General features: G+C 38.4%; 3 protein-coding genes and 3 long non-coding RNA genes across 9 annotated transcripts; 4 read left to right on the top strand and 2 right to left on the bottom strand.

Annotated features, from left to right (window-relative positions):
• Positions 1 to 2,970: 2,970 nt before the first annotated feature.
• LOC124208937 lies at positions 2,971 to 4,238 on the bottom strand. Its single transcript, XR_006880715.1, has 3 exons — positions 4,034 to 4,238; positions 3,285 to 3,938; positions 2,971 to 3,222 (listed from the first exon to the last, which is right to left on the bottom strand). It is a non-coding gene; the product is annotated as an uncharacterized LOC124208937 (long non-coding RNA).
• A 7-nt stretch (positions 4,239 to 4,245) lies between these two features.
• On the top strand, positions 4,246 to 6,789 carry LOC124208936 (XK-related protein 6-like). Its single transcript, XM_046606807.1, has 5 exons — positions 4,246 to 5,149; positions 5,227 to 5,429; positions 5,494 to 5,727; positions 5,791 to 6,026; positions 6,100 to 6,789. The coding sequence occupies exons 1-5, from the start codon at positions 4,743 to 4,745 to the stop codon at positions 6,298 to 6,300; spliced, it is 1,281 nt and encodes a 426-aa protein (XP_046462763.1). The 5' UTR covers positions 4,246 to 4,742; the 3' UTR covers positions 6,301 to 6,789.
• A 2,226-nt stretch (positions 6,790 to 9,015) lies between these two features.
• Positions 9,016 to 11,158, top strand: LOC124208767. 3 transcript variants are annotated; one of them, XR_006880581.1, is made up of 7 exons: positions 9,016 to 9,612; positions 9,677 to 9,865; positions 9,927 to 9,945; positions 10,082 to 10,184; positions 10,255 to 10,425; positions 10,489 to 10,677; positions 10,749 to 11,158. It is a non-coding gene; the product is annotated as an uncharacterized LOC124208767 (long non-coding RNA). The 3 variants fall into 3 exon arrangements; XR_006880580.1 differs by having other exon boundaries at positions 9,927 to 9,995; XR_006880579.1 differs by having other exon boundaries at positions 9,019 to 9,612; positions 9,927 to 9,970.
• Positions 11,159 to 12,209: 1,051 nt separating this feature from the next.
• LOC124209076 lies at positions 12,210 to 15,600 on the bottom strand. The gene is made up of 9 exons (XM_046606940.1): positions 15,488 to 15,600; positions 13,774 to 15,396; positions 13,607 to 13,702; positions 13,467 to 13,529; positions 13,340 to 13,393; positions 13,106 to 13,150; positions 12,927 to 13,037; positions 12,695 to 12,847; positions 12,210 to 12,640 (listed from the first exon to the last, which is right to left on the bottom strand). The coding sequence occupies exons 2-9, from the start codon at positions 14,465 to 14,467 to the stop codon at positions 12,210 to 12,212; spliced, it is 1,647 nt and encodes a 548-aa protein (XP_046462896.1). The 5' UTR covers positions 14,468 to 15,396; positions 15,488 to 15,600.
• Positions 15,601 to 20,503: 4,903 nt separating this feature from the next.
• Positions 20,504 to 21,207, top strand: LOC124208500. The gene is made up of 2 exons (XR_006880476.1): positions 20,504 to 20,633; positions 20,765 to 21,207. It is a non-coding gene; the product is annotated as an uncharacterized LOC124208500 (long non-coding RNA).
• A 2,789-nt stretch (positions 21,208 to 23,996) lies between these two features.
• Positions 23,997 to 25,477, top strand: LOC124208499. 2 transcript variants are annotated; one of them, XM_046606257.1, is made up of 3 exons: positions 23,997 to 24,703; positions 24,771 to 24,994; positions 25,072 to 25,477. In XM_046606257.1, exons 1-3 carry the CDS (start codon positions 24,670 to 24,672, stop codon positions 25,306 to 25,308), a joined length of 495 nt encoding a protein of 164 aa, XP_046462213.1. In that variant the 5' UTR covers positions 23,997 to 24,669; the 3' UTR covers positions 25,309 to 25,477. The 2 variants fall into 2 exon arrangements, with proteins under 2 accessions (XP_046462213.1, XP_046462212.1); XM_046606256.1 differs by having other exon boundaries at positions 24,756 to 24,994.
• Positions 25,478 to 26,792: the final 1,315 nt, after the last annotated feature.

Genomic DNA, 26,792 nt, shown 5'->3' with positions numbered 1-26,792 from the left:
CCATTACACGTAAGGTTTTTTATTTTAAGTTAATCTTACTAAATATATATTTATTTTTACTGTATTTTTCTTAGTTGTTATGCATGATAATTTAACGCACCCCGAAAGTCCTGACTATGACAACATTGATTATGAAGGGGATGGTGAGGATGGGCAAAGCGAGGATGATCAAGACGAAGTTGGAGACCAAACCGAAAAGGATGAGCCTAAAATAGAGGAAGCAACAGCGGCAACGGAAATTCCAGACAAACAGTGTGAGACAAGTGTTGCAGGCCCTAGCAATTGGAAAAAGAGGCAAACTAGAAAGAGAGAAAGGAATAATGCGAAGACGCCCAGAGCTGAAGCATTAACTGATGAAGTCAACACCACTTTGGCCGATGAATTTAAGGAAAAATGCGACTCGAGCAGTGGTAAAAATGTGATTTTACTTTGATCTCAACAATTACTAATTAGCCCTAATTTTAAATTTTAGATGACAGCGAGTAAAATCATTTGGGCATGAGCTCAGGACTACCCACTAATTACTTTTTTAACTTTTCGAAGCAAGTGTCTGTAGTCCCTTTTGTCTTTTTTTTCAAATAAAATTCTCAAACTAAATTATTATGTCTGAGAAAGAGAAAAGTTCGACCTTCCATGGCGCAGGTATAGTCAGTTGTAAGTTCTAACCTTTTGTGGATTAAAGAGAGGGGTGTTGGAAATAGGGGGGTGAGAGAGGGTTGCGAAACATTGCGGGGGGTACGGCATTGCAACATATATAATTTTGCCGCGAAACAGAGTTTTTGCCCCACAGCAGACAGCAGAACTGTAGAATACTGGTACCGCCACTTATATGGCGATCCCTTCCATTGCTTTTTTCTCTGGGAGTGAAACCTGCTTGCATGTGACCTGCTCCTTAGCTATAAGCGCCACGGCGGGTGTGTGGGGAAGTAGAGTATAGGAATGGAGGGAAAAGTGGAGGAGTGGCAAGAAGCGAGATCGATATCTTAGCTCCAATTTTCACTATCGATTCGTAAAGTTGGCTTCAGCCCCAGAGAAAAAAAGGAGGAGTTAACATGGCAGTGGCTCTACCAGTATTCTATAGCTCTACCCACAGCACCATTAGCGATACAGCGGGTGTGTTTGGAAACGGGGTCCGTGTTGATTTAATGAGTCCCAATGATTTTATTTTTAAAAAAAACTTGGGCCTGAATGTCGTCAAAATTGGGTCTGAAAGGCACGTAAAAAAAGGTGGGCCTGTAAGACGCGGGCCTGAATGACTGGACCATGTCGCACCGCTTTTAGCTTCTGATGTAACTCTAAAATTGACGTTTATAAAGCATAAGAATCTAAAAAAAATTTAATCATAACTTATTAAGAAAACAATTAGGTTAAGTAGAAAAAACTAATTCAAAAAAGGTCGGACGTAGAGGGAAATTCGCGAGCGAAGCGAGGGTTCGGATTGGCCTGAATGTCCCCGGACACTGTAGTCAAGGGTAATTAATTTTTAACCTCGAACAAAATGTAACATGTGATTTTTTACGTGTGCTTTATTATTGTAGTGTTTAAGATGTTACATCCAAAACCCTCCGTGAAAATATTAATAATTTCTGTAAAAAAAAACAATTTTAAATTCATTTTTTGTATTTTCGAAAAAATATGGTACTTCTAATTATAAATAAATTATTTAAAAAATTCCCTCGTCTTCTACGTCTTTTACTTAATAAGTTATCAAATGAAAACCGAGATAGGAAAGTCAACACAGCCGTGAAGCGACCAGGAGTCTATAGCTCTGCCTTAAAAGTTAAAAAAAAATGTTCCTATGGAGCAGTTACACATCGTCCAAATTGTGTCAAATTGTGTCCAAATTGGCCAATCAGCGTACAGCGTTTTAAAGAGGCCGTACGCTGATTGGCCAGTTTGGACACAAATGAGATTTCCAGACCTGGCAACGCAGGATGTGTAACTGCTCCATTTCACGTAATCATGTTTCATCATTTCCGCCAGCTTTTATGAAACTTACAGTAGTTAAGGTTCCAAAATACTTTTTTTTTATTAATTAAGAAAACAACCAGACAGAGTGGCACTGGAGCATCTTAGCAGCTTAGCTTTCTGGACTCTGGAGGGCTCCAATCAGCCATATTAGCAAATCCATTCAGGTAATCAACTTTGCATAATCCATCAACAAATCAAAGGGAATCCGGGTTTTAAACTTTAAACCGGGGACAATCCGATCTGCAGTCGGATGCTCCACTAATGAGCTATATATTCATAGCCGTTATATATTCACACGTGAGATAAAAACAATTTTGCCAATAAAGGCTGAAATAAATAGAAAAAAGGTAATATTCACTTTCGTATAGATATCTTTCAGAGCACATCTTACGTACGTTGTTATGTAATCTTATTAACTAAAATAAATTTTCAACGCTACCATGCACTTCCCACAATATAAAAATACTTCCCGCACATTGGAAGTTTTTGAAAAACTATAAAACCAAACTAAAAACTCTGGCACTCTGCAACATCTGACAATCGACATGGAATACAATCTCATACAATCCCATACCAGTAACGGCACAATAAAATTGCAGAAATAAATTGAAGAAAATACTAAATCAGGAATAAAACTTCAATTGTGATGAAATTGCCCAATACACCGAGAGAACTTGATACCGGCTTCGCTTCTCCGTATCAGCGAGCAAGTACTGTGGGTTGGCAACTTCTTCAAATCAGAAAATTTCACTCCGGAATTCGACATTGTAAGAATCCGGGCTGTCTGTTAGTAAAATTAAAACACTCTTGCTAAAAGAAACTGGAATGGACCGATCCCAAGTTGGCTCAGCCGAGCAACCCCCGGGGCCCCGGCCAACACAGTTTCTGTAACATATATGTCTTCCTATTTCCTCTTTTCCGTTGCTTTCGTTCCCTTAATGCTGGAAATGAGAGAACCGGGACCACTCATTGAGGTTAGATAGTCTCTGGGTATGTTCTATTTTGATTCATCAGCTCCCCTGTATATTTCAATAGTTTACTTAGTCAATACAATCACAGAAAGTTCCTTTTCTAATGGCCTCCTAAAATAGTTTGAATAAAAAATCGGAATAGTTAATTGGTCGAAAAGAAAACCAAAGTTACTTTATCATAACTGAGAATAACTAAATAAGAATTGATAGGATTGCAGCACGGGTGGACGGTTCTCCTTAAGTATGTCGCTGATGCTGCCGTGTGCTGCAACTCTGCCCGCTAGGATAACGCGATTCAGTCAAATAATTGAAAAATTGTTAATATCTTTGTTATTCTAATACCGGAATCTGCTAGTGTCAGCCATTCTGTCCTACCACAGAAAGTGGGTTATTTTTCAAATACATGTACCGAACAGAGTGAAATGGAATCCACGCAGTAAGTCCAGTCCGACGGCATAACCTGCGGCTATGGGTAAGAAATGGTAATGGTTATTTCGTTCAATCCAGATTGAAAGTCGTGGAACAGGGTATAGTTAATATATTTGCCACAGACAGAAGTTGATGGAATTTAACGACTAAAGTAAATTTACATCCGGTGACACTACAATGAGCTTCAAAATCTGTTGGGTAACGTATTTCTCTTCTACCGGTATTGTAGCAGCCAAGGAAACCTCTTGAAAGATGCAAAGAGGCGCACAGTCGTTGCTGAACAAATAGTAGAATCTAACGCCGTACGACTCCGTGACGCCAACCAGATGATTTTTCTTTTCAATGCGGCTGACGGTTGTTGGCTAAACGCTTTCAGTGCACCCAATTGGTGTATTTGCCCAATTTTTCCCAAGGGAAGGCCAGCTGTTGTTTACTCAATACTCATGCAGCTAAACCTGACAAGTTTGCTGTGAAAAAGTCTTTCCAGCTAGGTGGCCAGATTGTGACGCTTCAATTGCCTGTTTCATTGCTGTAGTTGTTTCAAGTTGCTCTCAATTGCCGAACCTGCTGTATTTTTGGACAGTGTTAGTCGTGATTTGATGTAAATGATTAAATTCTTTAATTAGGTGAAACTGTTTTATGTAATTTCCATCTTTACTTACGTTTATTTACACACAAGTCTATTGTGTGAGAGTTGGCATTAATTGGGTAATTTCACAATGAGGTGATTAGTTTACTGATGCAGCAGTGCTGCATCTGTATCAAGGATTCTATCTACTCTTTTTTTTTTAAGGATCCAATCCAAATTGCGATCTTTTACACATGTGCTATCGGACAAGGTGACAAGGACAACTGTTTTTATGTTGACAATATGGTTGTGGCCATTCCCCACTAGGGGATGCTAGTCACTAAACATCAACTATCGTTCCTTGCAAAGTTCCAATATCGATTTGCAGGACAAAAATTTCAACAGACAACTACAACAAAAAGTAAATTCCCTTTTTTTTTAAATGACGGAATAAAAAAAAAGTATTATGCAGTTAACAAACATTCGTGGAGGAGAGAGAATTTTGAAAAGAAAGGCACTTATTTCTTTGTTACACAGGCTACGATGAAATCCCAAGGGATTCCCACGTAATATTGACGTTCCTGTTTCCGCTTTATTTTTTCCTTGAATTTCATGAGTGTATCGCCTTGTTTCTTGCCAAACTGCATCAACGTTAATCCTATTTTTCTTTTTCAGAATCTCGTCTGTATAGTGGCGAACCGTTTAGTGGCATTTGATCTAGCGCGGCGTGAACTGCATTTCTGTTTCGCCGAGTTAGCGTGTGCAAGAAAAACGGGCATCACGAATATTAGCAACGACCGAAAATGGAAGTTACTAAAAGAAAAACCTCAACTTCCCCAACCGTGGAACCTGGTCAAGAAGAAGAAGAATTTGCGCAGCGGTGTAAAGAGAATTTTAAAGTTGCCACTTTAAATTGGTTGATATTCTCGAATTGTATTTCATTGTTTTTTTACGTCTCTCACATTGCTTCTAATCTTTATTGGCTAACTTACTATTACAACCAAGAAGAAGATTGGTATTTCTTGTGGTACTTGGAGTTTTGTTTAACATCTGCAGTCGTTGTGGCTCTTCGAAGTTTCTTATTTTACAATAACGGTTGGATATATGACAAAAACACATATGACCCCCGAGATCGTTTGCCAGAGGAATCCTTTACCAATTGGGCTTGGTGGAGCAAGTGGGTTCTCGGTTTCGTCTGTCCTATTCCGAGGTATGCTCCAAAAGCTAAACAATTTATTGGCTAAATTAGAGTAATATGGAAATTTCCTTGGTTTAAATCCCTCACAGGTATTTGGATCTCATTCAGTATGCCAGTAAAGCAAAACAAGCCAAGAAAACAGACGACGACATGCAAAACATTTATTTCATCGCCATGATTTGGGAAGATGCAGAGGTAACCCAACTGCGCCAATTTGACAGTTTCATGGAATCTGCGCCTCAATTATTGCTAAGTCTATACATTGCTTTAAAAGGAGGATTCCATTTTGAAGGTAATTCTTATTTTCCGATTACAAATGTTGCCATTGAAAAATTATCCATCTTGTTTTTTAATAGTTTTATCGGTGATATTCAAAATCTTCTCTATCGTTAGCTTATCATGGGCGTTGGTCTCGTACGATCAAAAAATCTGTTTAATGGATGAAATAATAAAACACGGCAGTGCGAACCAACGAAACCGATCAAATGGCATCACCATAGACTTCAACAATGATGCAGCTATTAATTGTATTAAAGACGTAAACTGGACCAATAGCGCCATTCTATTTTTGGCTAATTTTTGGTGGATAGGTAAATTACTTAAATTGCTTAATTTGATAGAAAAACCTTTTTTAAAAATTACTTTTTTTTTAGTTGGCCGACTCATGGCCTTAAGTTTGTTCGCTTCGGCATACGGCTGGGTTATTTGGCCCGTCTGCCTGGTGCACCTGATCCCAATTTTCGTTTGGCACAGGAGAAAGAAGTACCAGGTCATGGACTCATTGAGGTTGTCATTTGTACACGTTTTCTCCTACCTGTACCCCACAGAAAAGGCGGGAGAAAAGGAGTCTGATGCACACCCTCGATTCCCACCTCCCATTTACCAATCTGTGAGTTAACAATTCTTGATTTAAAAATATTATGCCTTAACTATATTAACTTAATGTTTTGATATGGTCATAGGTCTGCATGTGCGAGAATGTGATCCTTATGATCCTGTGGATGGAAAGTTGCGGTGACGACGGGCCTTGGAATAAACACATCTGCATCATTCAGTTCGCGACGACTCTTACCAGTTTCGTATTATTTTGGTGGTTTAACGAAGAGCGGGAACGCGACACTTTACCACCCGACTCCAGCCCACCTCAAACAGAAGGCACCTGAAACAGTCAACATTATATTCCTATAAATCGTTGATACCGTCTTGATTTTCTATGCCATATCGTACTTTGCCCCCTGTTTAAGCGTCCCTTGGTTACGTAAAGAGACATATTACTACTAATAGGCCTACAGAATGACACCTGTCTGCCCCTTCAGCTGTAAGCTGACGATGAACAAATCGGAACAAATGTAGTCGCGATGTAATGACATGCAACATTTTTCTCTTACGCATTTTTATTTTCTTACTTAGGCCTACTCTGTTTTTAACCTAAGGAACGGTAGATTCGTAGATTATTTGATTGGCACTTACCCTAAGACGAAGTGATCCACAGGACTTGATTGGATTCCATTCAGACGTGGCACTGCAGCATCAGAAGCTACGATACTACTCCCGTCCCGGGTGTGACTCCTCCCACCCTCCACAGTATACTCGATTGGATTTCAGATAGACGTGGCAGTATCAGACGTCAAATACAGCAGGCTAAAACTCTCGTTCCAGAGCAGTTATTATAGGTTATTAACTTATTACAGGTTATTACTTATTATAGTTCCACAGCAAGCTATGTCTAAGGACGATTGCGAATCGGTCAGTTATTTCCTCTTGCTTATTCGCAACATCGTACACGCCCCGGAAGGTTTTCGTGCTAACTAATCAGCCTCATCATGACTAGACCAATGAAATGACACGTTTGCGGTTGTAAATTTGCAGGGTTACAGTGGCGATCCACTTCTCGTCCAGTCGTCACCAGGATCCCCTTGGATTTAGGCTGGAATCGTCAGTTGGGGAATCGGATGCGCCCAAGCGAAATATCCTGGCGTGTATACCAGAGTGACGTCATTCATGAACTGGATCGGGAAAAACACCGTCTGAAAACCTTAAGCTATCAGATCAGAACTCCATAAGGCCAACAGTGAAAAGGGGGTGGTAGGGGATAAACGGAACGAATTTTTTCATTTTCAAATTTGAAATCATAAATATTTACTATATTATTTGCCCACCAATTTGCGCACGCGTGAATGCAGCACCATATTTTTGTTTTAGTAGTTTCTCAGCCAGATTCATTTTTGGAAATAATAATGAAGACAATAAACGGGTTTCCCCTCAAAGTTAATGCGTCCTTCAAAAAATTAAAATTTGGTTTTGTCTGGTTGCATTCTAGCTCTTACGCCCTTTTTTTTTACATTTTTCTGACTTAGCCCTTTCCTTTTACTTTTTTCTTTTTCATGGGGGTTTATTTTAACACCCATTTACCTGACTGCTTTCTTTCTTCTTTTTGGCGTAGTAAATTTGCTTTCTTACTGAAAAGGACCCCTGCGGATATAAGTTATTTCAATTACGGCAGGTTTTAACCCGTGGAGGTAAAATCTGCCCGACATCATACTCCGTTTCTGTTAACGGAATTAAAATCCATTTGAAAGGCGTTCCAACACGTACAGATTTATGATTTTTATAAGAGAGGGTAACGAAAAAGACAAAGTAGCTCGGCGCCCACTCGGCGCAATTTAAGCTGCCGTGAAATTTTCTGTTTGAAAAACGATTGCCAAATGTGTTATTTATGGTCAAAATAGTAACCAAATCCGTTCTAAAAGCATTTCACGGGCAGATTTCCGACATTCTTAGGGGTGGGTAACGAAAAATAAGACAAAGTAGATGGGCGCGAACTCGGGCGAAATGGCGGTACAATTTTTTGTTTGGAAAAAGGATATTAGATGCGTAATTAAAGATTACATAAGATGAAATCGGCGATTCAGAAGTTACGTCTCGAGTTACGTACATTCCACAAATTCTAAGCACATGTAACAGATCTGAAGCAGGGTTTGAACCTAGGACCTTTATCTTATTAGATATGAGCTCTAACCACAACACTATGGGGCTCTTCGGGATCTGTTTTATTTAGCCGATTTATCTGGCAACGCAGCATGGCGCCAGTCTTTTTTGAGGGAAGAACGGGGAGAAGAGGGAGAATGGGACGAGTGGGAGGGAGGAGGGCGTACGAAAAAAAAGGGGACCCACGTTTCCTCTTCTCCCCCATTCGTCCCATTCTCCCTCTTCTCCCCGTTCTTCCCTCAAAAAAGACTGGCGCCATGCTGCGTTGCCAGATAAATCGGCTAAATAAAACAGATCCCGAAGAGCCCCATATGAGATATTTTGATTGTAATCATTATTTATTTATACATAACAAATAAAACGCAGGTAGTCGTCCAGTGATTGGATTTAGGAAAAGAGAATAGGTGGTTCGAAGGGAGTTGAACAAAGATTTTTTCCCTGACCGTGTTTACGTCTGTACAGGACGCTCTAACCACTATGCCATGTGAGAGATATGATCATGTATAAAAAATAAATAGCGTTGGAATGTTCTTGGGAATTTATCCGGAGAAATACCAAATGGCTAACATTCAGTGATTAGGTTTTTAAGAAAGAAACAACAGGTATTAATTCAAAGAATTGAACTTTTAACCTTTGCATTTCCAGCGAGGTCCTCTAACCACTACACTGTGGCTGACAAAGCTATGATCGCTATCGTTACCATAACCTGATCGTTACATAACCTTCATGACTCTAAATTTTACTTATCTTAAATTTTAAACTCTGTTATTGCAGGGATACGTCATACCTCAGGAATAAAAGATAGATATGATAAAAGAACTCTACTATTGATGTGCATGATGTTTGATAATTGTTTATTTTACCTTTACTTTTTATATGAGTACAATAACGGGACTAAGTACCACCTAACTTGCACTTAACTAAATTAACGGTATCGATATTAAATCAGGTGTGTTCTCTATACAAACAAACGTCTTTGGGTCTACCCCATTCTTGCACCCACACCTTAATTATTTTTGTAGCTTTATATCGTAATTTGGTATTTGGATATATGTCGTCGTGGCTGTAATTCATCAACCAAGTCATCAACAGTGCGTTTTCTTGTCAACGCTAAAATAGCAGTGCAAGTGAGAAAATTTTCTACTTCCAAATTTGTCAACTCTTTCGTGCACTTTGGGGTGGCATATGGCTTCAGCCTCTGAGAAAACAGTTGAATAACTTGACTTTAGACTACGTGATGATGACGACTGGCGTGATTTACATTGAGTCAAAAATACTGCTCATACTTGTGATAAACAAAGAAAGCAAATTTGAAATTTCGTGTAAAACTGTCAAGGGATTCTGTTTAGCACCCCACGTCGGCACTTAGCTGTCATCTGTCAATTTGGCATTTGGCTATAATCTCGGATCGGTCGGTATGAAACTGTATATCCTTTACGAATTTCGATCTTTTTTCTTCATTCTTCTATTACTCAGTAGTATATAAGGTAAGACAAATTTAAGACGAGGACGTTGTATTGTGTTATTTATAAAATATTTTCAAAAAATTAGTCCAGGTCAAATTCGCATATGTGAAGTTAATCTGTAGGACACATGAAGTCATTACAGGAAAATACGACCGACAAAGAAGATTAACATAATAACTTGTTACTGTTAGCACTGTTAGTATTCAAAGATGTATTAATCAGGTGTTCAGTTCAACAACATCACTATGGAGGAGACTCCTCATATCCTCGTTAGGTATACTTTGGTCATAGCAAATAGAGTTCGTTTAATTTAACCATACCATTTCTATTTTCAGCTGGTCCTGCAGTTTTCAGGTACAAGCTAGTGACAATTCTCCAGGTATTAAAAGCAAACATGCTATCTGGTAAAATTTAATCGAAACTATTTATGGCTTAAATTTATTTATTTGTGTATACGTTGTCTTCAATCAGTTGTGTTCATTTTTTACAGGGGATTGAGTCTTTGTCAGATGGCATGGTTTGCCACCAGTCAATGTTGAACAAATTGGCCGGTAGCTGGGAATTTATTCCTAACTTTGAAATTTGACAAGCAGGTAAAAGATTCATTTGTCTAGTTTTGTGGTTGAAAAAGTTGTTGTTTACTTGATTATTGTGATTCTTTAGGCTGTTTCTATCTTTGACTAAGCTAAAAAGAAGTCATTGTATCATCAGCCCTTACTGATGAAACTTTTTTTTTTGAATCCCACAACTATGACCGCCATCTAGCCTTTCCAGTCAATGAGCTTCGAAAATTAGAAGCTGTCTGAAAAAAGATTGAAAACGACGAGGGCTCAAGTAAAGATTCTATTAATCCAGCAATAAAAGTTTGCTGATGATTTTTATTAATTTGTGATTCAGGACTTGTTCTCTGAGATGATCCCCATTACTGACACCAAACTCCTTGCTTTGTTGATCAAAGAATTGGTTCTGAGTGGAAAACTCACTGAGATGGAAGCACATTTATGATTCTTGTCTTACCCTACCATCTGAGCAACTGTTCACCTCACGGGAGAATCTCTTGAAAGAGAGCCTCAACATAAAGATCAAGTAGGATTGACGTTACATTTTATCCGATTTTATCATAATATTTTTCTAAATTTGTAAATTGTAAAAAATAGGGAACCGACACCATCAACAAGTACATCATAACATGTCATGCAAGTCGTTAAAGATCCACACTGCGTACTCCAACTTGATGCCTGCTTCACTCTGCGTAACACCAACTTGATCCCTGCCATTGAGCAATATGAGCATCTTATGGAAAAACGCATCTTGAGCATCTCACGTCAAAAGCGGGTCCGTTCTTCACGCCGTCCACCTCACGTCATCTTTGCTCTGCAGCCCATCGCCGCCGTTAACCGCAACAATTTCTTGCCTGCTATTCTCCCCCTGATTCTGAATGCCACCGAGATCCGTGTATCCGCTATCGTTCACCTTGTTCTGCCGTTCTGCTTTCATCCCCCTTTCCTCGAGCATCTTTCCCCGTGTCTGTTATTTGTTTATAAAAATACAATCATTTGCTAACAAACCCTTGAACAAACCTCTTTCGTATTTCTTTGTTAATATGAAGATAAAATGAAAGCGCTAATGTACGCAAACTTTCATGTTAAAATTTCTAATAAAATCTATCTTAAAATCTAAAAATTATCCAAAAATGATGCATTAATTTCTCTAAAAATCTGAGTTCAGTGAACGCTTTTGGGCTTTTGGGACGGATTCAAAAAATGACTCCAAATCTAGCTCAGAAATGGAGAATTCGGTCGTATACTGCGTTCTTGAACTATGGTTTGCCGCATTTCTTTTCACTTTACAAACGCGTTCCCGCCAAATTGCACGCGTTTTAAATGGAATCAAAATGCATTCCTGAACAGATTTTACCTCCACGGGAACCACTGCAGTTTGGACTGCATTGATATTCCATATATTCCACTGCACTGAAACTTCAAATTATATAATTTAAACCTTGATACGAATAGTCCATGTCCTACGACTGTGAGCGCATTGGTAGCTTTATTTTAAATGGGTTCAATGCGTGATATAGCACGAAAAAACGCGAAAAAATCAAACTTAAAGCAATAAAGAACCTATAAAAATTGCGGCAACCTTTTTGAAATATGAGAAATCGCTACAAAATAAATTTTTTTAAGCATTGATGAAAACTTAGCAGATGAGAGATAACTCGATAAGCCTTGAGTAATGAATTTGATAGTTGATATTTTACATCTCTATTAGTTTTGGTAAATTTGCGAATCAGTTTTTTACTTTTTGCATCTTCATTTTCATAGGCAGAACTTTTTTTGTGTATATTCCGATTGCCTATTTGCCTACAAAGTAAAAGCCCTTAAAAAAACGAATTCCATCCCTAAATGAATTAGAATCTAATCGAATCTAATATATTTTTCTTTTCGTTTTCTTCCATTCCCTCTCCTATTACCCAATGGAAAATTAATTTGCAATTGTCATTTGTCAGTCGATTATCATTTTGCCGCATTTTGCGCATTTCTGATGAACACAAATCTCATCAGAGGGACGCGGCAATTTCCTCCTCCAACATGAAACCAGTGAAATGTGTGAGGTGCTCAACGCTGTTGTCCTGCAAAAACACCGCTGATGATGATGATGACGTATGATAATTCTGCACCCAGACTTGATCGCCCGTCTTCAAGTTCAACGTTGACTGTATGGTGCTGTATGGTTAACGGAGCCATTTGAGAACCAGTAACGTACTTTTGAATTCTACCCGACGCGATTTGAATCCCGTTAACATAAAGACCAATTCCTATTTGTGTAAATGAAGGAAAAAACGCTGCTCCCGTGAACGAGAAGAAATAAATTCCCGTTCGCGATGCCGTGAATTTCCCCGTTGTCAAATTCATGGCATTTCCCTCGTTCACCCGTACCAACTCAAATGGAATCGGAATGTTTTTCGTGGAGAACGAAAAATTTCTTTGAACGTAGAAATGGACGGGCGCTGATTTGACGTCGGCGTATCCGATCCATTTTTGTGTTTCTGTAATAAAATAATTAGACAAACCAATAAACGTTAAACGTTAACATTTCGTACCATTTCGATCAGGATAAAAGTCACAGAAAACTATTTCCATTTTCTTCAATCCTTTCACTAAAAAGAATCCGTTAATTTTATATCCCATTCGCTGCAGATCCGAACAGGAAGTTGGCATTCGACCAATGCTGTCAACTATTTCACCCGTTCTCGCTGTTGGTGGAATGATGGGAAATTGAAATTATTTTATTCCTCTCGTTTAAAAACAAAATTTTCATGTATATAATTTTACTATTTAATTTTGTTGTCAGATCCGCAATGACATTATTCGCCGTGTTTCTCAGTTCTGTTCTTGTTGTATTCAAATTTGTTGTTATTGAAGTTTCCAAATGACTAGAAGTTGCTGAACCATTTCATTCGATTAGTCTACATTAAAATAATTTGATTTATTTGCCGAAGAAAGTCATATACCTCTCAGTTCGTTTCTCAACTTGTTTTCGGTGGCTTTGAGCGAGGCTTTGAGTTCGAAAGTATAATCGTTGCGAATTAAAAAAAAACACGCAAAAAATTAATCAATATATAAAGTGATATTTCAATCTAGCAAAGAAATATTAAATATCCCAAAGATATTTTTGTAAAGGTAGGCTAATTTAGTTTATAAGATATTCTTCTCTGCTTGATATTTAATTTCAATATCTGATTTACCTTTGAGTTCAGTTGGCAAATTTCCGGACATGATTTTCGTCTCATTTTCTGTCGCTAAATTTATTAAAAGGATATAATAATATTTGGATCTGTTTCTTACATATTAGTAATAATATAACATAAATACTGTTTATTTTTTTCGATAAATCATTGACATGGGACCTCATTTTCTCGAATTCCTGCTTAGTCCCTGCTGCATATAACGCAACCTTTTATTTAATTCACATCAGACAGTTTTTGTCGATTGTTAAAGTGTGTTCAAAATACCATTTAATATATTAGTTAAATCATCTTTCACATTACTCAGTTCGGTATTCGTTTTTACCAAGTTCATCATATTTGTTTTTAAGAGGTCTGAAGTGACTGCAATGAAATTAATAGCCTAACAATTTAATTAATAAAATATCTTGGGAATGCCTCAAATTGTTTTAAACCTTTGAAATCATCCTTCAGATTGTTCCATTCGTTAGTGACGGTCAATTCTGCGTGTTCCGCAAATTTGATCGGCACCGACAGTTCAGCGTTCGTGTAACGAACACGAATGGTGCGATCCTGAAACGATTGGGAGTCACGAAATTTGGCCAAATTAATTCTGCTCAGTTGCAAGGGTTTGGGCACAAATTTCTCTCTATCCCATTGGACTTGGTTTCTACTTTCTTGCAATAATTTTTTCACGTCTTCTTTCCACATTTCTTTCCACCATCGGGAACTATCGGAATCGTTTGCGTCGTTTGCCATTCTCTCTGATGAAATGGCTGAACTGATTCTGTCCATGTCAGCCCAACTGTCAGAGTCATAATTGTGTTGCATTCTTTCTTCATTCTCTGCATTTCTATTTTGATCAGTCGATTGATTTACTGCAAGTTCCCATTTCTCGATTTGATTGCGGCTGAAAACTTCTTGATCCACCTGTGATCGCCTTCTTCCATTTTCGTTCGATTGACTTTCACGACGAAGATGTTTCCCTCCTCTTTTCTCGTTTTTATTATTCGAAGTCTCCACTTTTTGAAACATATCCGTCAGTTTATTTTGAGTTTCCGCGTCCAGTAGGTCGACGATTTCATTCAAAGTTTTCGTCATCCTGTCCGGCCGGTAATTTTCCTCACGCCAGAAAACAGAGTCCCACATCTTGTCACCTTGTTCCTTGATGGTCGTCCTGGACGTGACTATTAAATCCTTAAGAATATTATAAATTTGAGACTCCGTGTCCGGAGACCCGACCTCGGAGTCATCAAAATGTTTCCATTCGGATGTTGGTGGCCGTTTCCGTCAGCATTTTCTTCTCGTCATTGGCCGTCAGGAAAACTTCTTTTTTCTCCGCAAATTTCTGCAAAAGTTGTGTGACCATTTGACCGGAAGTAACGCTTTCAAAGCTGATGGTTGCCTGTTTGGTTTGTGATGTCTGCGATGACAAACTGTACAGGAGTACAAAATGGTGGAATTGGGTGGGATCGTTTCGCAGTTCATCGACTAGCTCGTCACAGGCTCTCCGGTCATAACACGACAGATAAAACCACAGAAAATTTTACTCTTGTCATAATTCGCCCACACTGGAGAGAGCCAATAATCTACTATGGGCGTTTTGCTGATGAGAAGAACCTTCTCCAAGGGAAGAACTCTCACTTTGTTGGACTGGATTTCATGACCGACGATTTCATTCAAATGTTTCACTACTTCGTTTTGGATTTTGTCGTTCCACATTTCAATGCGGAATCTCATCTCTGGTTGTTTTGTAAGCCTGTTGTATGTGCTTACTGCGCTTTGGTGGTCCAAAAGAGCAATTGGAGAGTAGAAATATTTTTTCTCGTTGGTCGTCGTTGGCTTGTGATTATTGACGTGTTCATAAATTTCAATGAGAAAATTGCCATTACTACAAATTGCAATTACTCCACAGAACTAAACGTATCCGGTGAAATTTGTAGTTTCGTCCAAGAAGAAGGAACGCCGGGGTTATTAATGATCCATTGGCAACGAGAGCAGCAAACCGCAAAAACCAAAAAGATGGCGAGGATGGATTTGATTGTTTTCGTAGACATTCCCAGTCAAAACTTTTTTTTCTAGAAAATAAAAGAGAGAGAATTGCGAACATAATTTATCAGATTAACTAAAAGAATAATTTTTCAAATTGAAATATTATATGCAACATACGGGGACACAGACTCTGCTGCGCAACGCAATTCTTATAACTGAAGGGAATGGAGTACTTATTGAGGAGAAATTAGTATGTTATCCCCGTAGCTTTTATTGACCAGACTGATTGGGAAAATGTTGGAAACTGCAATTTTACTGCGTGTTCATAAAGAAATGTGATTCCAGGTTCATTCTTTTTTGGTTTTTCCAAAGTTTCGGCATTGCGTATGCTATTTGGTTTCGTGTGATTTAAGTCCAGCATCTGGTCGCATCTGGTGTACGATAAAACAGATTCTGGGTCATAGGAAAGCAGAACATATCGTGTAAACAAACAATTTTTCCATATACTCATATACTTTTATTCGATAAGCCATAATTAAAACAAGCTGAAAGTTTATATAGAAATCTTTAATGCCACACAACAAATATAAATCAGTTTGGTATCGTTTTAACAAGCAATCCACCACTCAAGTGCACCAAATCCATGGACCCCACTTTTGTTTCCCATTCCGCTATGGGACCTAAAAATCTGAAATAATTCAGGCATATCCAGTTTTTTACTCCGGATTCACCTGTGTTTGCAGAATTTAAATATTCCCTGCCGTTTGGGAGATATTTAATGTTAAAGTTTGGGTTTTTTCAAATTTTAACAATTTTGGGGGGTCTTTGGTATCGCTTTATGGGTAAATGCTAACCTTTAAAAAAAAACAAATTCTCCCAAAAGTTTGCTCGTCCATCCCTCAATACGAATCCAAAAGGAATTTACATTCTAGACTAGATTGGCCGAGTTATTCCCAATCTAGTAAAGTGTAATTTCTACAAGTTTCCCACCAAGCCTAGTCGCCATTTTTATCACTCTCCCTCGCGTTCCTGGTGGATGACAGCCGAAGCATACGAGTTCTCTGCACCTCGGGCTTCATATTGCCGGCCACTAGACTATATGAAAGGGCCTACAGTATGTCCCCCGGTCTAAAGTGAAGGCCAGGAAAGCGTAGCTTGGGCTGTCATCCGCCAGGAACGCGAGGGAGAGTGATAAAAAATGGCGACTAGGCTGGGTGGGAAACTTGTAAAAATTACACTTTACTAGATTGGGAATAACTCGGCCAATATAATCAAGAATGTAAATTCCTTTTGGATTCGTATTGAGGGATGAACGAGCAAACTTTTGGGAGAATTTGTTTTTTTTTAAAGGTTAGCATTTACCCATAAAGCGATACCAAAGACCCCCCAAGATTGTTAAAATTTGAAAAAACCCAACCTTTAACATTAAATATCTCCCGAACGGCAGGGAATATTTAAATTCTGCAAACACAGGTGAATCCGGAGTTAAAAACTGGATATGCCTGAATTATTTCAGATTTTTAGGTTCAATAGCGGAATGGGAAAAAAAGTGGGGTCCATGGATTTGGTGCACTTGAGTGGTGGATTGCTTGTTAAAATATGGTATTATTGCGCCTTAAAAATTTTTTTTTTATGTCTGGTAGCTTTCAGACTCTCACCCTTTTTGTCACACAATACTTACCTAACCCTTTCATTTTTTACTTTTTCTTTTCTTTGTTTCTTTCTGAAGTGGAAAATTGTTGTTATTCGTAGTTTACGCCTCCCTCTAAGGACCCTTGCGGCTGTGCGACAACGCAACAATTCAGTCCGTTAGTTATCTAACTGTTGTCGTCCACAGCCAATGTCTACCAGCTACACTGTTCAAGTTCACATCGCAATATCCACGAATATCCACCCTAATGCAGCAGTCTAAATTCATATCAAATTTGTTTTGTCCTGCTCCGTCATCAATATTTTACTTCTCGATTTGGAAAACTACTGCAGCGGGTCTTTTAAAGAGTTTGGTTTGATTACACAATTTTTCATTAAAACAAAATCAGGCTAGTAATAATCGCTCATTAAAATTTTTGTTTGAGGTCGAAGAGAGTCCGTCGCTATGGCAAGCCGTTCGGGGCACCTTTTTCGTAAATGCGACGGTAATCTTAATGCTAAATGTAATGGTAAACAGCTATGTAATGGTAAATGTAATGCTAATCCTAATGGTAAACAGCTTATATTATTGCGCATTTTAAATTTATTTATAATTTGTATTAACACAGACAATAATTGTTGCATTAACTAAGTTCAATCCCGAATTAGATGGCGGGTCACGTGACCCGTCACAAAGGATTTCGTTGACACTGATCGGGAAAAACACCGTCTGAAGACTTTAGGCAATATGATCAGAACTCCAGAAGGCCAGCAGTGAAAAGGGGATGGTAGGGGATAAGCGGAAAGACTTTTTAAAATTTTCGAATTTTAAATCATATTTACTATTATTTGCCCACAAATTTGCGCACGCGTGAATGCCGCACCGCCTTTTTGTTTTTATTTGTTTTTTTTTTTCCATCGTGAAATCAAGAATTTGTTTCCCATCGCAATGGAATTTGTAATTAACAATAAATGTATATTTTCTGCAGATAGCTCAGGGTCTAAAGCGGTGGAAGTTTCAGTTGGACTAATCATTCGGCCCTGCTTCCACAGGTAGCCGTTTCGAATCCTGCTCTCCGGACTCCAAGCGTTTTCTTTTTAATATGCAAATTTGATTTCCTTAATTGTTTCATTAACTTAAATGTGCATTCTTAATGCCTTCGAAACGAATTTCAAATTTTCGATTTAGATTGGAACGTTCTCTTATTATCCACATTATATTCGAAAACGTTTCACCGTTGGTGACGCCCCCGTGCTGATGTCGATTTCAGTGATGACGACTGCATTTGTCATCAACCCTCGTTTAAATTAATTCCTCAATCAGCATAAAATAGTTATTTAATATATTTTTCAAACGGGGAGCATCTCCAAAATAGATAATGTTAATAAAAATGATATATGGTTACATAAAAGTTTCACAAAATAAACCAGATTTGAACCACTTTTTTTAAATAGAACAGCTCATATGTTGCTAACATTCTATTGGGAATTTCAAATATATAATTATTCTTTTATTTTCTTAAAAGAAAAATAAACAGGTATGTCTATATTTAATAATACACTCACACACAATATGTGTAGAGACTTTTCTATCCATCTCCCCCCCCCTTTATCAGAATAATAATTAATAATTTACATAATTGGATCGAAGATGAACTCGCCCATGAATGCGTACCAAATGGTCGAAGGCGAATGAGCATAAGTACAGAACTTTCCGCCGAAAAGAATTTCATTCATAAGCTGGAAGTGTGTATGTGTGTGTGCGGGAGATGTTTTTTTCGGGACGATAGTAAACACGCCCCAACTGCGCACCGACAGAGCGGGGTGTAGTTTCGGAGGAAGGGGGTATATAGAAATAGAATAGAATAATAGTTAAGGGTGGGAAATTATAAAAATGGGAGGCGCGGGCCGCGCGGGAAGGAGTGCTAACGAGATTAGACCCGAAGATGTTTTTCATGAACGTCATTCATGAACTAGATGGCGAAAAATAACACCATGTGAAAACCTTCTTCGGCCGTCACATCAGAACTCCGGAGGGCCAGTGAAACGCAGCAGGGGGTGGTAGGGAAGGCACTGGTGGAACGACTTTTTTTTTCACTTTCGAATGTTTTAATTATATTTACTGATATTTTTTACTTAGTCCCTATTTAGAAATGCGTGAATGCAACACCGCATGTTTTTTTAGGTTTTATAACCGAGTGGTTTTTTGTCGTTTTTTTTGGGGTGTGTGGGGGGGGGGGGGGGTAATTAACAAAACTACTCGAAGTTAACCTATACGCCCTTCAAAAAAGTACAACATTTTGGTTTTACTTTCTTACTTAGCCCTTTTATTTTCACCTTTTCTTTTCTTATTGGTTTATTTTAACACCTCTTTACCTTATCATTGTGCTTTCGTGGGTTTTTTTCTGGCGTATCAAATTTGCGTTACGAAGTCTATTGACCCTTACAGTTGTGCGGCAATAACGCAACAATTGGATTTTTTCATTCATAGGCGTATGAGGGTCGATCCCGTTTTTCGTGGCGGGATTACTAGGCTTCAGCGCTTCCTACAAGCCAACAAGACCAATGTGAGGCTCATTAAAAGACAGTTCTAAACAACATTTTAATTTCGTTGAAATTTTCAATCAACAAAAACCGACTAGTAATTAATTGTTTAATTATTTTTGCTTGTGATATTTCAGAATTATTTCGACGACGGTTTTTTCGTCGCTTTCAATCTGATTCGCTCTCATTTCCGGATGTATAACTTGGGTTTGAGGCTTCAGGGAGTTCACTTACTTTCAGAGTCATTCCGGGAATAATGGTATTAATCCTTTAGATTTTGTAGGTATTTGGAAATGTTGACAATCAATAAAGGTGAAAAAATTTCTTGGTTGCTTGTATACTTTCGAGTTGACCCGCTAGTCTTGGCCATCGCCAACCTCTTCTCTTTCGTTAACAACTGTATCGTCATTGTTTTGTTGAGTAGAGTCTTCGTCTGTAAATGTTGCGTGTCCGCCGACTCGTCAGTCCCAGTTCAGTTGGTAGTTCAGAATCCGCCACAGCCGACGCCGTTGTGGGTCATTCCCCCAGCTGGAAAGCAGCCACAATTTCAGTCTTACCCGACGGTGGTCTACTCGCCATACCAACAGCAACCGGGGCACCAACAAGGGCAGCAGCAATGGCAGGCGGATCAACATCAACATCCACCCGGATTCATGGATCATAATGATCCCATTTGTCGGTGACTATCACGGAGATATCGCGTATTAATAAATAGCGCCAGAAATCTGGCACATACAGTATAAGTAATACACATTGAACCTTAATTTTGGGTGCCTGTTGGTTACGAATCTGAAAACGTTGGGACTGTATGTGGATCATTGACCCTTTATTCTGGCATAGATGGCGTCTGGCAAAGGCAATTACAATTTGCATTTGACATTACAAATAATAAAAAGCTTTTGCCCCAAATACTTTGTTGACTCTTATCGTTGCCACTTGCGATAGGCAGTTGGCATGCAGTTGAACAAACTCAACCTCTTCGCAACATTTGTTATCGATGGATAAATTGTATATTTTGGATAATATATGAATGCCAACTCGCATTCACAAATTCATAGTGTACCTGAAACTCTTTCAGAGCACGCTCTCCGGAATGAAAGGGCTCACAGTTTCCATCATTTGGATTGCAGTCTGCTATGCCGCAGTCGCCGTAAGTTCAAATGTTTTCTTTTTCTCAAATGCTCAGATTCAGCAGCATGCAAATTTATTTGTTACTTGGTTTCAACAAGGCATTCAATGGACTCTTAAATTAAGGATTGATTAATTTGTTCTTTCAAAAAGAAGGCGCAGAATTTTCCGCACAACTCCAAAACGGACTTGGCAGCTGAAAATTTCTGCTATACGACGGAAGGTGAAATTGGCAAATGCACATCGGTCCGTTCCTGTCACCCGGAATTAAAGTTGTCCGAATTGAAAAATTCGAAATTGTGGGCTACCAGTACACGCGTTACTTGCCATTAACACCGTCTGAAGACCTTATAGGCAATCGGACCATAATTTCAGAAGGCCAGTGAAACGCAGCAGGGGGTGTTAGGGAATGCGCGGAACACTGGCGAGATGACTTTTTTTCACTTTTGAAATTTAAATCATTTTTACTATTATTGGCTCATCAATTTTCACACGCGTGAATGCAGTACGCTATTTTGGTTTTAGAGATTTCACAGCCAAATTGTTTTTTTGTTGTTTTCTTCTTTTCTTCGAATAATAAACAACACTTAATCCAAGTTAGTACGTCCTTAAACAAAGTATACAATTTGGTTTGATCTAGTTGTTTTCCGACTCTTACCCCTTTTCATCACATTTTTTTTCTTACTTAGCCCTTTGATTTTTATACCCTTTCTTTTTCTTTGTTCATTTCAACAACCCTTACCTTTACACGGTGCCTTCTTTGTTCTTCCGACGTACAAAAATTGCGTTACGAAGTCTACGGACCCTTGAGACTGTGCGGCAACGCAGTCAACATTTTGAAAAGCCTATTTCGTATTTTATTACAACCATTGTCGTCTACATCCACTTGCTCGAAGACATTTTGAGAAAGCTTAAAGTCTTTAAGATAATTGTATTGTACATTTAATCAAATATTTGTTCGTTTATATCGCCTAATAGTTTGATAGATATACATAGAACAGGAAGCGCATTGCTGAATATTCAAATTGAAGTCCACTCCGAAAAGTGATACAACAATTCAATCAGTAATGATTAATCGGCTTTTCAGATGGGAGCGATTGGATACGAAATATCGCGTGTTTCTTACAATAATATTCGCCCTTGAGCTATACATTGGGTCTGATCTGTTTGCTCTTTTCTTACTCTAACCCTTTTTTTGTCCGATTTTTCTTACGTATAGCCCTTTTATTTTTTTAGACATTTTCTTTTCTTTGTTTATTCCAACACCCAGAACCTTTTTTATGCGGTAAAAATTAAACGAGTATGTATTTTGAATAATAAAAAATGGATTGAAAATAGATAATAGAACACAAGCGATCCACTACTCAATTAGATCGAAATCCCGGAGCGGCTTTCCAGATCTATATTTTTTGAAAAGGCCTTAAAAATATATAAAAAATATGGTCATGTTCGTCTCTGCACGCCGGGTACTTTTTCATCACTTTTCGTAAAAATGGGGGAGCTAGATCAAAAACTAATTTTTAAATAGGTTTATTGCCATCTCAACCACCGGAATCCAAAAGGAATTTCCTTTCCGGATTTTATTGGTTGAGATATGACTAATTTCCTGAGAGGCTCATTTTTCCCTTTTTCCTCTCTGCCTGGCTGCCATTTTTTTGTACTCTCCTCCACGCCCCTTGCGGAATTCAGATTGCTTTATACGTCAGCATGGTATTTGTTACGATGCGGAAGGTGTTTTTCATCTCCGTGAATTTTTTGCTCTTCATAGCGCTGCCCAAGGTAACTAAAGACTTAGTTTTTCTTGGATAATTACTAATGAGCTTTTTTTTATCTCTAAACTGAGACTGTGCTCTAGAAGAATTTTTTACGCTCTCCGCCACGCTCCTTGCGGAAGCCAGCAGAAGGTTTTATTTGTTGGCCTTCATTTTAGACCCATAGAAGTCATATCGGCCTTAGTGGAACCAACAGTGGTGTCACTTTCCAGGTTTTAACCTGTTTGCAGTTTTTTCGGGGTCCCGACAAATTTTTTTTGGGACTTGCAGGTTTACAAGTTTTGCAGGATTTTGTCACTTTCATTTTTCGGTGTCCACCCGTTTCGGCACTTTTTTCGGCACTTTCGATTTTGGCGTTTTCGGCACCCATATAAAAGGCTTGGTCCCCCCCTTGTATTTAAAATCTCCTCGTTCATTAAAAATCTTTCCGTTTCGGCACTAATATTCTCCGTTTCGGCACAAATTATGTCTTTTTCGGCACCAACTGTGTCCGTTTCGGCACAAAAACAAAAAATTATTTTTCAAGTCATCTAGGGGGATTTTCATTTCCTCCATCAAATCCACCACGTCTACCTCTGCCTAGCTCGCACAACCCGCCCAGAATCACCACTAACCTCATCATCAACTCCTCCAGAAAAGTTTGGGAATGCGTTTTTGCATGGTTAGTTATAAAATATGCATCTTAGTTATAAAATGAATTTCCTCTAATAAATTGTATTACATAAGAGATTCAAACCCGGATGTCCGGCACTCAAGCTGAATACTATGCTTACACGCCAAGAACTCAGTTCAATTCTAAAGAAGTACGAGAATCTGAAATCAGAAATTGACGATATATCGCCATCCCTAATGATAATGAGCAAATAAACTTTATGAATAAATAATCTAATAAATAATCTTTCTAAGTCCTTGCCAAAGAAAACAAATTCAGATTTTGTTAAAAAAATGAGAAAAAACTCGCATTTTTTACAGAATCTAGGCATTCCATCTATTTCGTTTTAAAAATATAGAAAAAAACAAGGAAAAATGATTAAAAGTGGATAATGACCTGCACAGAATAGAACCTTATACTTCTTTTATGAGAATCCACCGCTGTACCCACTAGGCTGCCAATTGCTTACTCACTATGAATCGTGGTGGAAACAATGGGAAGATTTTGCGGAAAACAGGAATTGAAAATCATACTTTCGTAAAATGGCAACGCATGTGGCATAGGTGAGGTATAACTGCCACAGGCAGCTGAGGGTCGGTGGGTGGATCGAACAAAATTGACTCCCAGGGTGAATCACAGCTCTGTGGCCGTAAAAGAAGAAGGCTTTGCACAATATACACGACACCTAGTGGAATTTATTGTTTATGAATTTTGGGGGCGGTGCCGAAACAGACAATAATAGTGCCGAAACGGACAAAAGTGGCTATACATCGAAATACCAATACTTAGGACCACCTCTGGTGGCGGTGCCGAAAAATACAATCGCAGTGCCGAAACAGAAAAAATTGGTGCCGAAACGGACAAAATTCAAAGTGCCGAAAAAAGTGCCGAAACGGGTGGCAACCCATTTTTCACTTTGATTTTGTCACTACTTGATTGATTTTTTAGTTTTAAAGGGGGAGTTTGTTAATTTGAGGAATTGACAACGCCACCAGAGTAATAGATAATGATAGTGTTGCCACTAGGATGGCCTTCCATTCCCTTTCTCCCTAAACATGGTATAAGAGGGGTGGTACAGCTGTAGAAATTTCCCGCAAGGGTTTGTTGGAGCCAGAGATAAGGAGATCGGTTACTCTATGTACCAGCAGTCGACGTTTTCATCCCTCCTCCTCCCTAGCCGACGAATTCGACTGCCCTGCTCCTTTCGGCAAACTCCGGAAGCTTTGCCTTACTTGGCGGTAGGGGTGGTCCTGAAGGGAGAGAACTACTGGAAAATGCTTCCGGAGCTGGCCGTTACCGGTTGGTGGCGGTTACTTCAGCTCCGAGTCTCAGGATTAGCCTAATAGGCCTTAATTTCACTCTGAAATTGGTAATCGCCGCGTGAAGAACAGTGGTCGTTCTTACTTGAAACATGTTTTTGATGTAATTTGAGTAATTTTCCTCCAGCTGCTCTTTTATTTGGTTGCTCAATCGATGAGAAACGGAATCCAAAACAAACAGGAAACGATACATCAGTTCCGTCAAATCGAAGGTTGAATCTGAAGCACCGAATTTGACTGAAGACATCATCGATGGATTTGCGAAAAAATTGGCCACTCTCCCGATAAACTGAGTGGGCACTAGGAGATTGCCATATGAATAAAGTTCTTGTCTTTCAGAGCTGTAAAGGTGACTGATAAGAAAGTTTGACAAAATATTTCTTCGTTTATCTTCCATTAAGAATCCATTTATGTAGAATTGGAATCGGAAGAACCTGACGACCTCTTGTCTAAGCAAATTACGGAACCCATCAACAAAACTCCATCTCCCGTCATAGAGCAGGTCAAAGAAGCTAAAGCATCGTTGTCATCATCTGGAAGCCTCTCACGAAGAAGTCTTAAATTTGAGTCTCTGGCCACCAAAGAGGATCCTAGTACGATTCAACCAATTGTGGATGATCTACTATTGATCAACGAAGCTGTAAATTCTTTTTCACTATCTATTTCATTTTTTCAATATCTTGTACCTAGAACTAAATTTTGTTTGGAAATTCGTAGGAAGTGGAGGACACTCCACCAAGTGAAAACGATTCCATAGACGAAAAGTCTACAGAAGAAAATAATGAGGAAGAAACGCACGAAGAGTTATCTGCGAAGTCGAGAATACTAACGCATTCTTTGCCTGAATCCAGCAAGTCTAGTTCCCGCAAATCAGGAAAAATTAGGATTAATCCAACAAACCAATATCCTGCTCTTAATATAGTTAGTGTTGCTCTTAGTTCAGTGTGTTCATGAAGACATCGAAGGAATACCGACGAAGCAGTTTCGGATCAGTCCAGTAACTTCTTCTAAGATCAGCAAGCAATTTCTTATTAAGATCTTACCACCGTTTACACTGTCCAAACGTAAAACAATGTCCAATACACTTTTATGATACAGCGAATTTGATTGGCCGCTATTGGCTTGACTTGATTCTTCTCTTGAAATATCCTAAACAATATGTCCAAACACCACAGCAAAGGTGACAGATTGAACCGACACGTCAGGTGTCTTGGGCAGAAGAGGTTCATAAGAGCATGATGCGAATTCTTGGAAAGCGGGATGTGGGATTAGTTTAAGAACTTGAAACATAAGATACAAGGTTTAAACCCAGCGAATATAAAAATTATTCTCGTTTCTTTTCTGCTTTTGGCATATTTTGAAGGTGTTAGTTCAAACTCACAATACAAGAAACATTTTCTTTTTCATTTGAATCTACATTTTGGTAAAAGTTATATCGCATGACATACATTGTTTATGGGCTTCGGAATACATTTTTTCAAATATAATTAAAAAACGAGGAAATATCTTTTAACTAAGCAATATCTTTTATTGACAATGTATTTTATACATCTAATAAATTTATTTTGAACAGCCTGCTAGCTCTTGTGCTTCTTCTTCTCTTCTTCGACTCTATAAATATAAAATAACGTGTTAAAATAAAAAGGAAGTATTATAAAAAAATGAATGTGACCTACGCAAAGTACCGTACGTATCGAGGACAACAGAAAGATGAAATTCCCTGTTATTCAATTAAAATTGCCTTAGGAAAACATGTTCGTGTACATAGCTGTCACATGATCTGCACTTGTTACGTGTTTAGCTGCAGTTTTCTCCCTACACCAGCTACAGAGAACTTGTATTTTTTCCAAAACATTCTCAAACATAACATGGTCCTCCGGATCCGAGAGTTCATCCGAAAACTTATTCCTTCAGATCCACGACTTCCTCCAAAACAACTGATTCCTCCAGATCCACGACTTCCTCCAAAACAACTGATTCCTTCAGATCCATGACTTCTTAAAAAAAACTGATTCCTTCAGATCCACGTCTTCTACCAAAAAACTGATTCCTCCAAATCCACGACTTCTTTTCCTTTAACTTCGATTTTGTTAGAAGTCTGAAAGATCGTCTAGTACCCTTAATAATGGCCTTTGCAGTTTTCTGCGTTCTCTTTCCTTTTGCTTTCGATTTATTACATTGAGATATTTGAAAAAAAGGATGCGAATGAGCTTAAACTTAAATTTAGTAGAAATTTTCGTATGCTAATATCGAACCATAGGATTCAGGAACAGGATCTGCCAGATTATCCAAAGTCTGTTTTTTGGATCCAGAATGCAATGAAACCTTCAGATTCCTGTAAAATTGAAATTATCTAAATGGATCCTTTCAAAATTTGATTTTAAGAATTTATGTTTACATTGCCATATATTGATGATATCCCTCGTCTAAATCTTCAT

The sequence above is a fragment of the Daphnia pulex genome, chromosome 12 (assembly GCF_021134715.1).
Source record: "Daphnia pulex isolate KAP4 chromosome 12, ASM2113471v1".
Lineage (NCBI taxonomy): Eukaryota > Metazoa > Arthropoda > Branchiopoda > Diplostraca > Daphniidae > Daphnia > Daphnia pulex.
The sequence above is the reverse complement of the archived record's forward strand: the minus strand, read 5'-3'. Positions and strand labels throughout refer to the sequence as shown.

What these genes read in the sequence shown, in the direction of transcription:
- LOC124208936 (XM_046606807.1), top strand. Translation starts at nt 4,743, where the DNA reads ATGGAAGTTACTAAAAGAAAAACCTCAACTTCCCCAACCGTGGAACCT. An exon ending in GGCTAATTTTTGGTGGATAG is followed by an intron (nt 5,728 to 5,790) that starts GTAAATTACTTA and finishes CTTTTTTTTTAG; the next exon opens with TTGGCCGACTCATGGCCTTA. An exon ending in CACCTCCCATTTACCAATCT is followed by an intron (nt 6,027 to 6,099) that starts GTGAGTTAACAA and finishes ATATGGTCATAG; the next exon opens with GTCTGCATGTGCGAGAATGT.
- LOC124209076 (XM_046606940.1), bottom strand. Translation starts at nt 14,467, where the DNA reads ATGTGGGACTCTGTTTTCTGGCGTGAGGAAAATTACCGGCCGGACAGG. An exon ending in TCTGAAGGATGATTTCAAAG is followed by an intron (nt 13,703 to 13,773) that starts GTTTAAAACAAT and finishes ATTTCATTGCAG; the next exon opens with TCACTTCAGACCTCTTAAAA. An exon ending in TCTGACAACAAAATTAAATA is followed by an intron (nt 12,848 to 12,926) that starts GTAAAATTATAT and finishes TTCCACCAACAG; the next exon opens with CGAGAACGGGTGAAATAGTT.
- LOC124208499 (XM_046606256.1), top strand. Translation starts at nt 24,670, where the DNA reads ATGAATAAAGTTCTTGTCTTTCAGAGCTGTAAAG. An exon ending in TGTCTTTCAGAGCTGTAAAG is followed by an intron (nt 24,704 to 24,755) that starts GTGACTGATAAG and finishes TCTTCCATTAAG; the next exon opens with AATCCATTTATGTAGAATTG. An exon ending in TACTATTGATCAACGAAGCT is followed by an intron (nt 24,995 to 25,071) that starts GTAAATTCTTTT and finishes GGAAATTCGTAG; the next exon opens with GAAGTGGAGGACACTCCACC.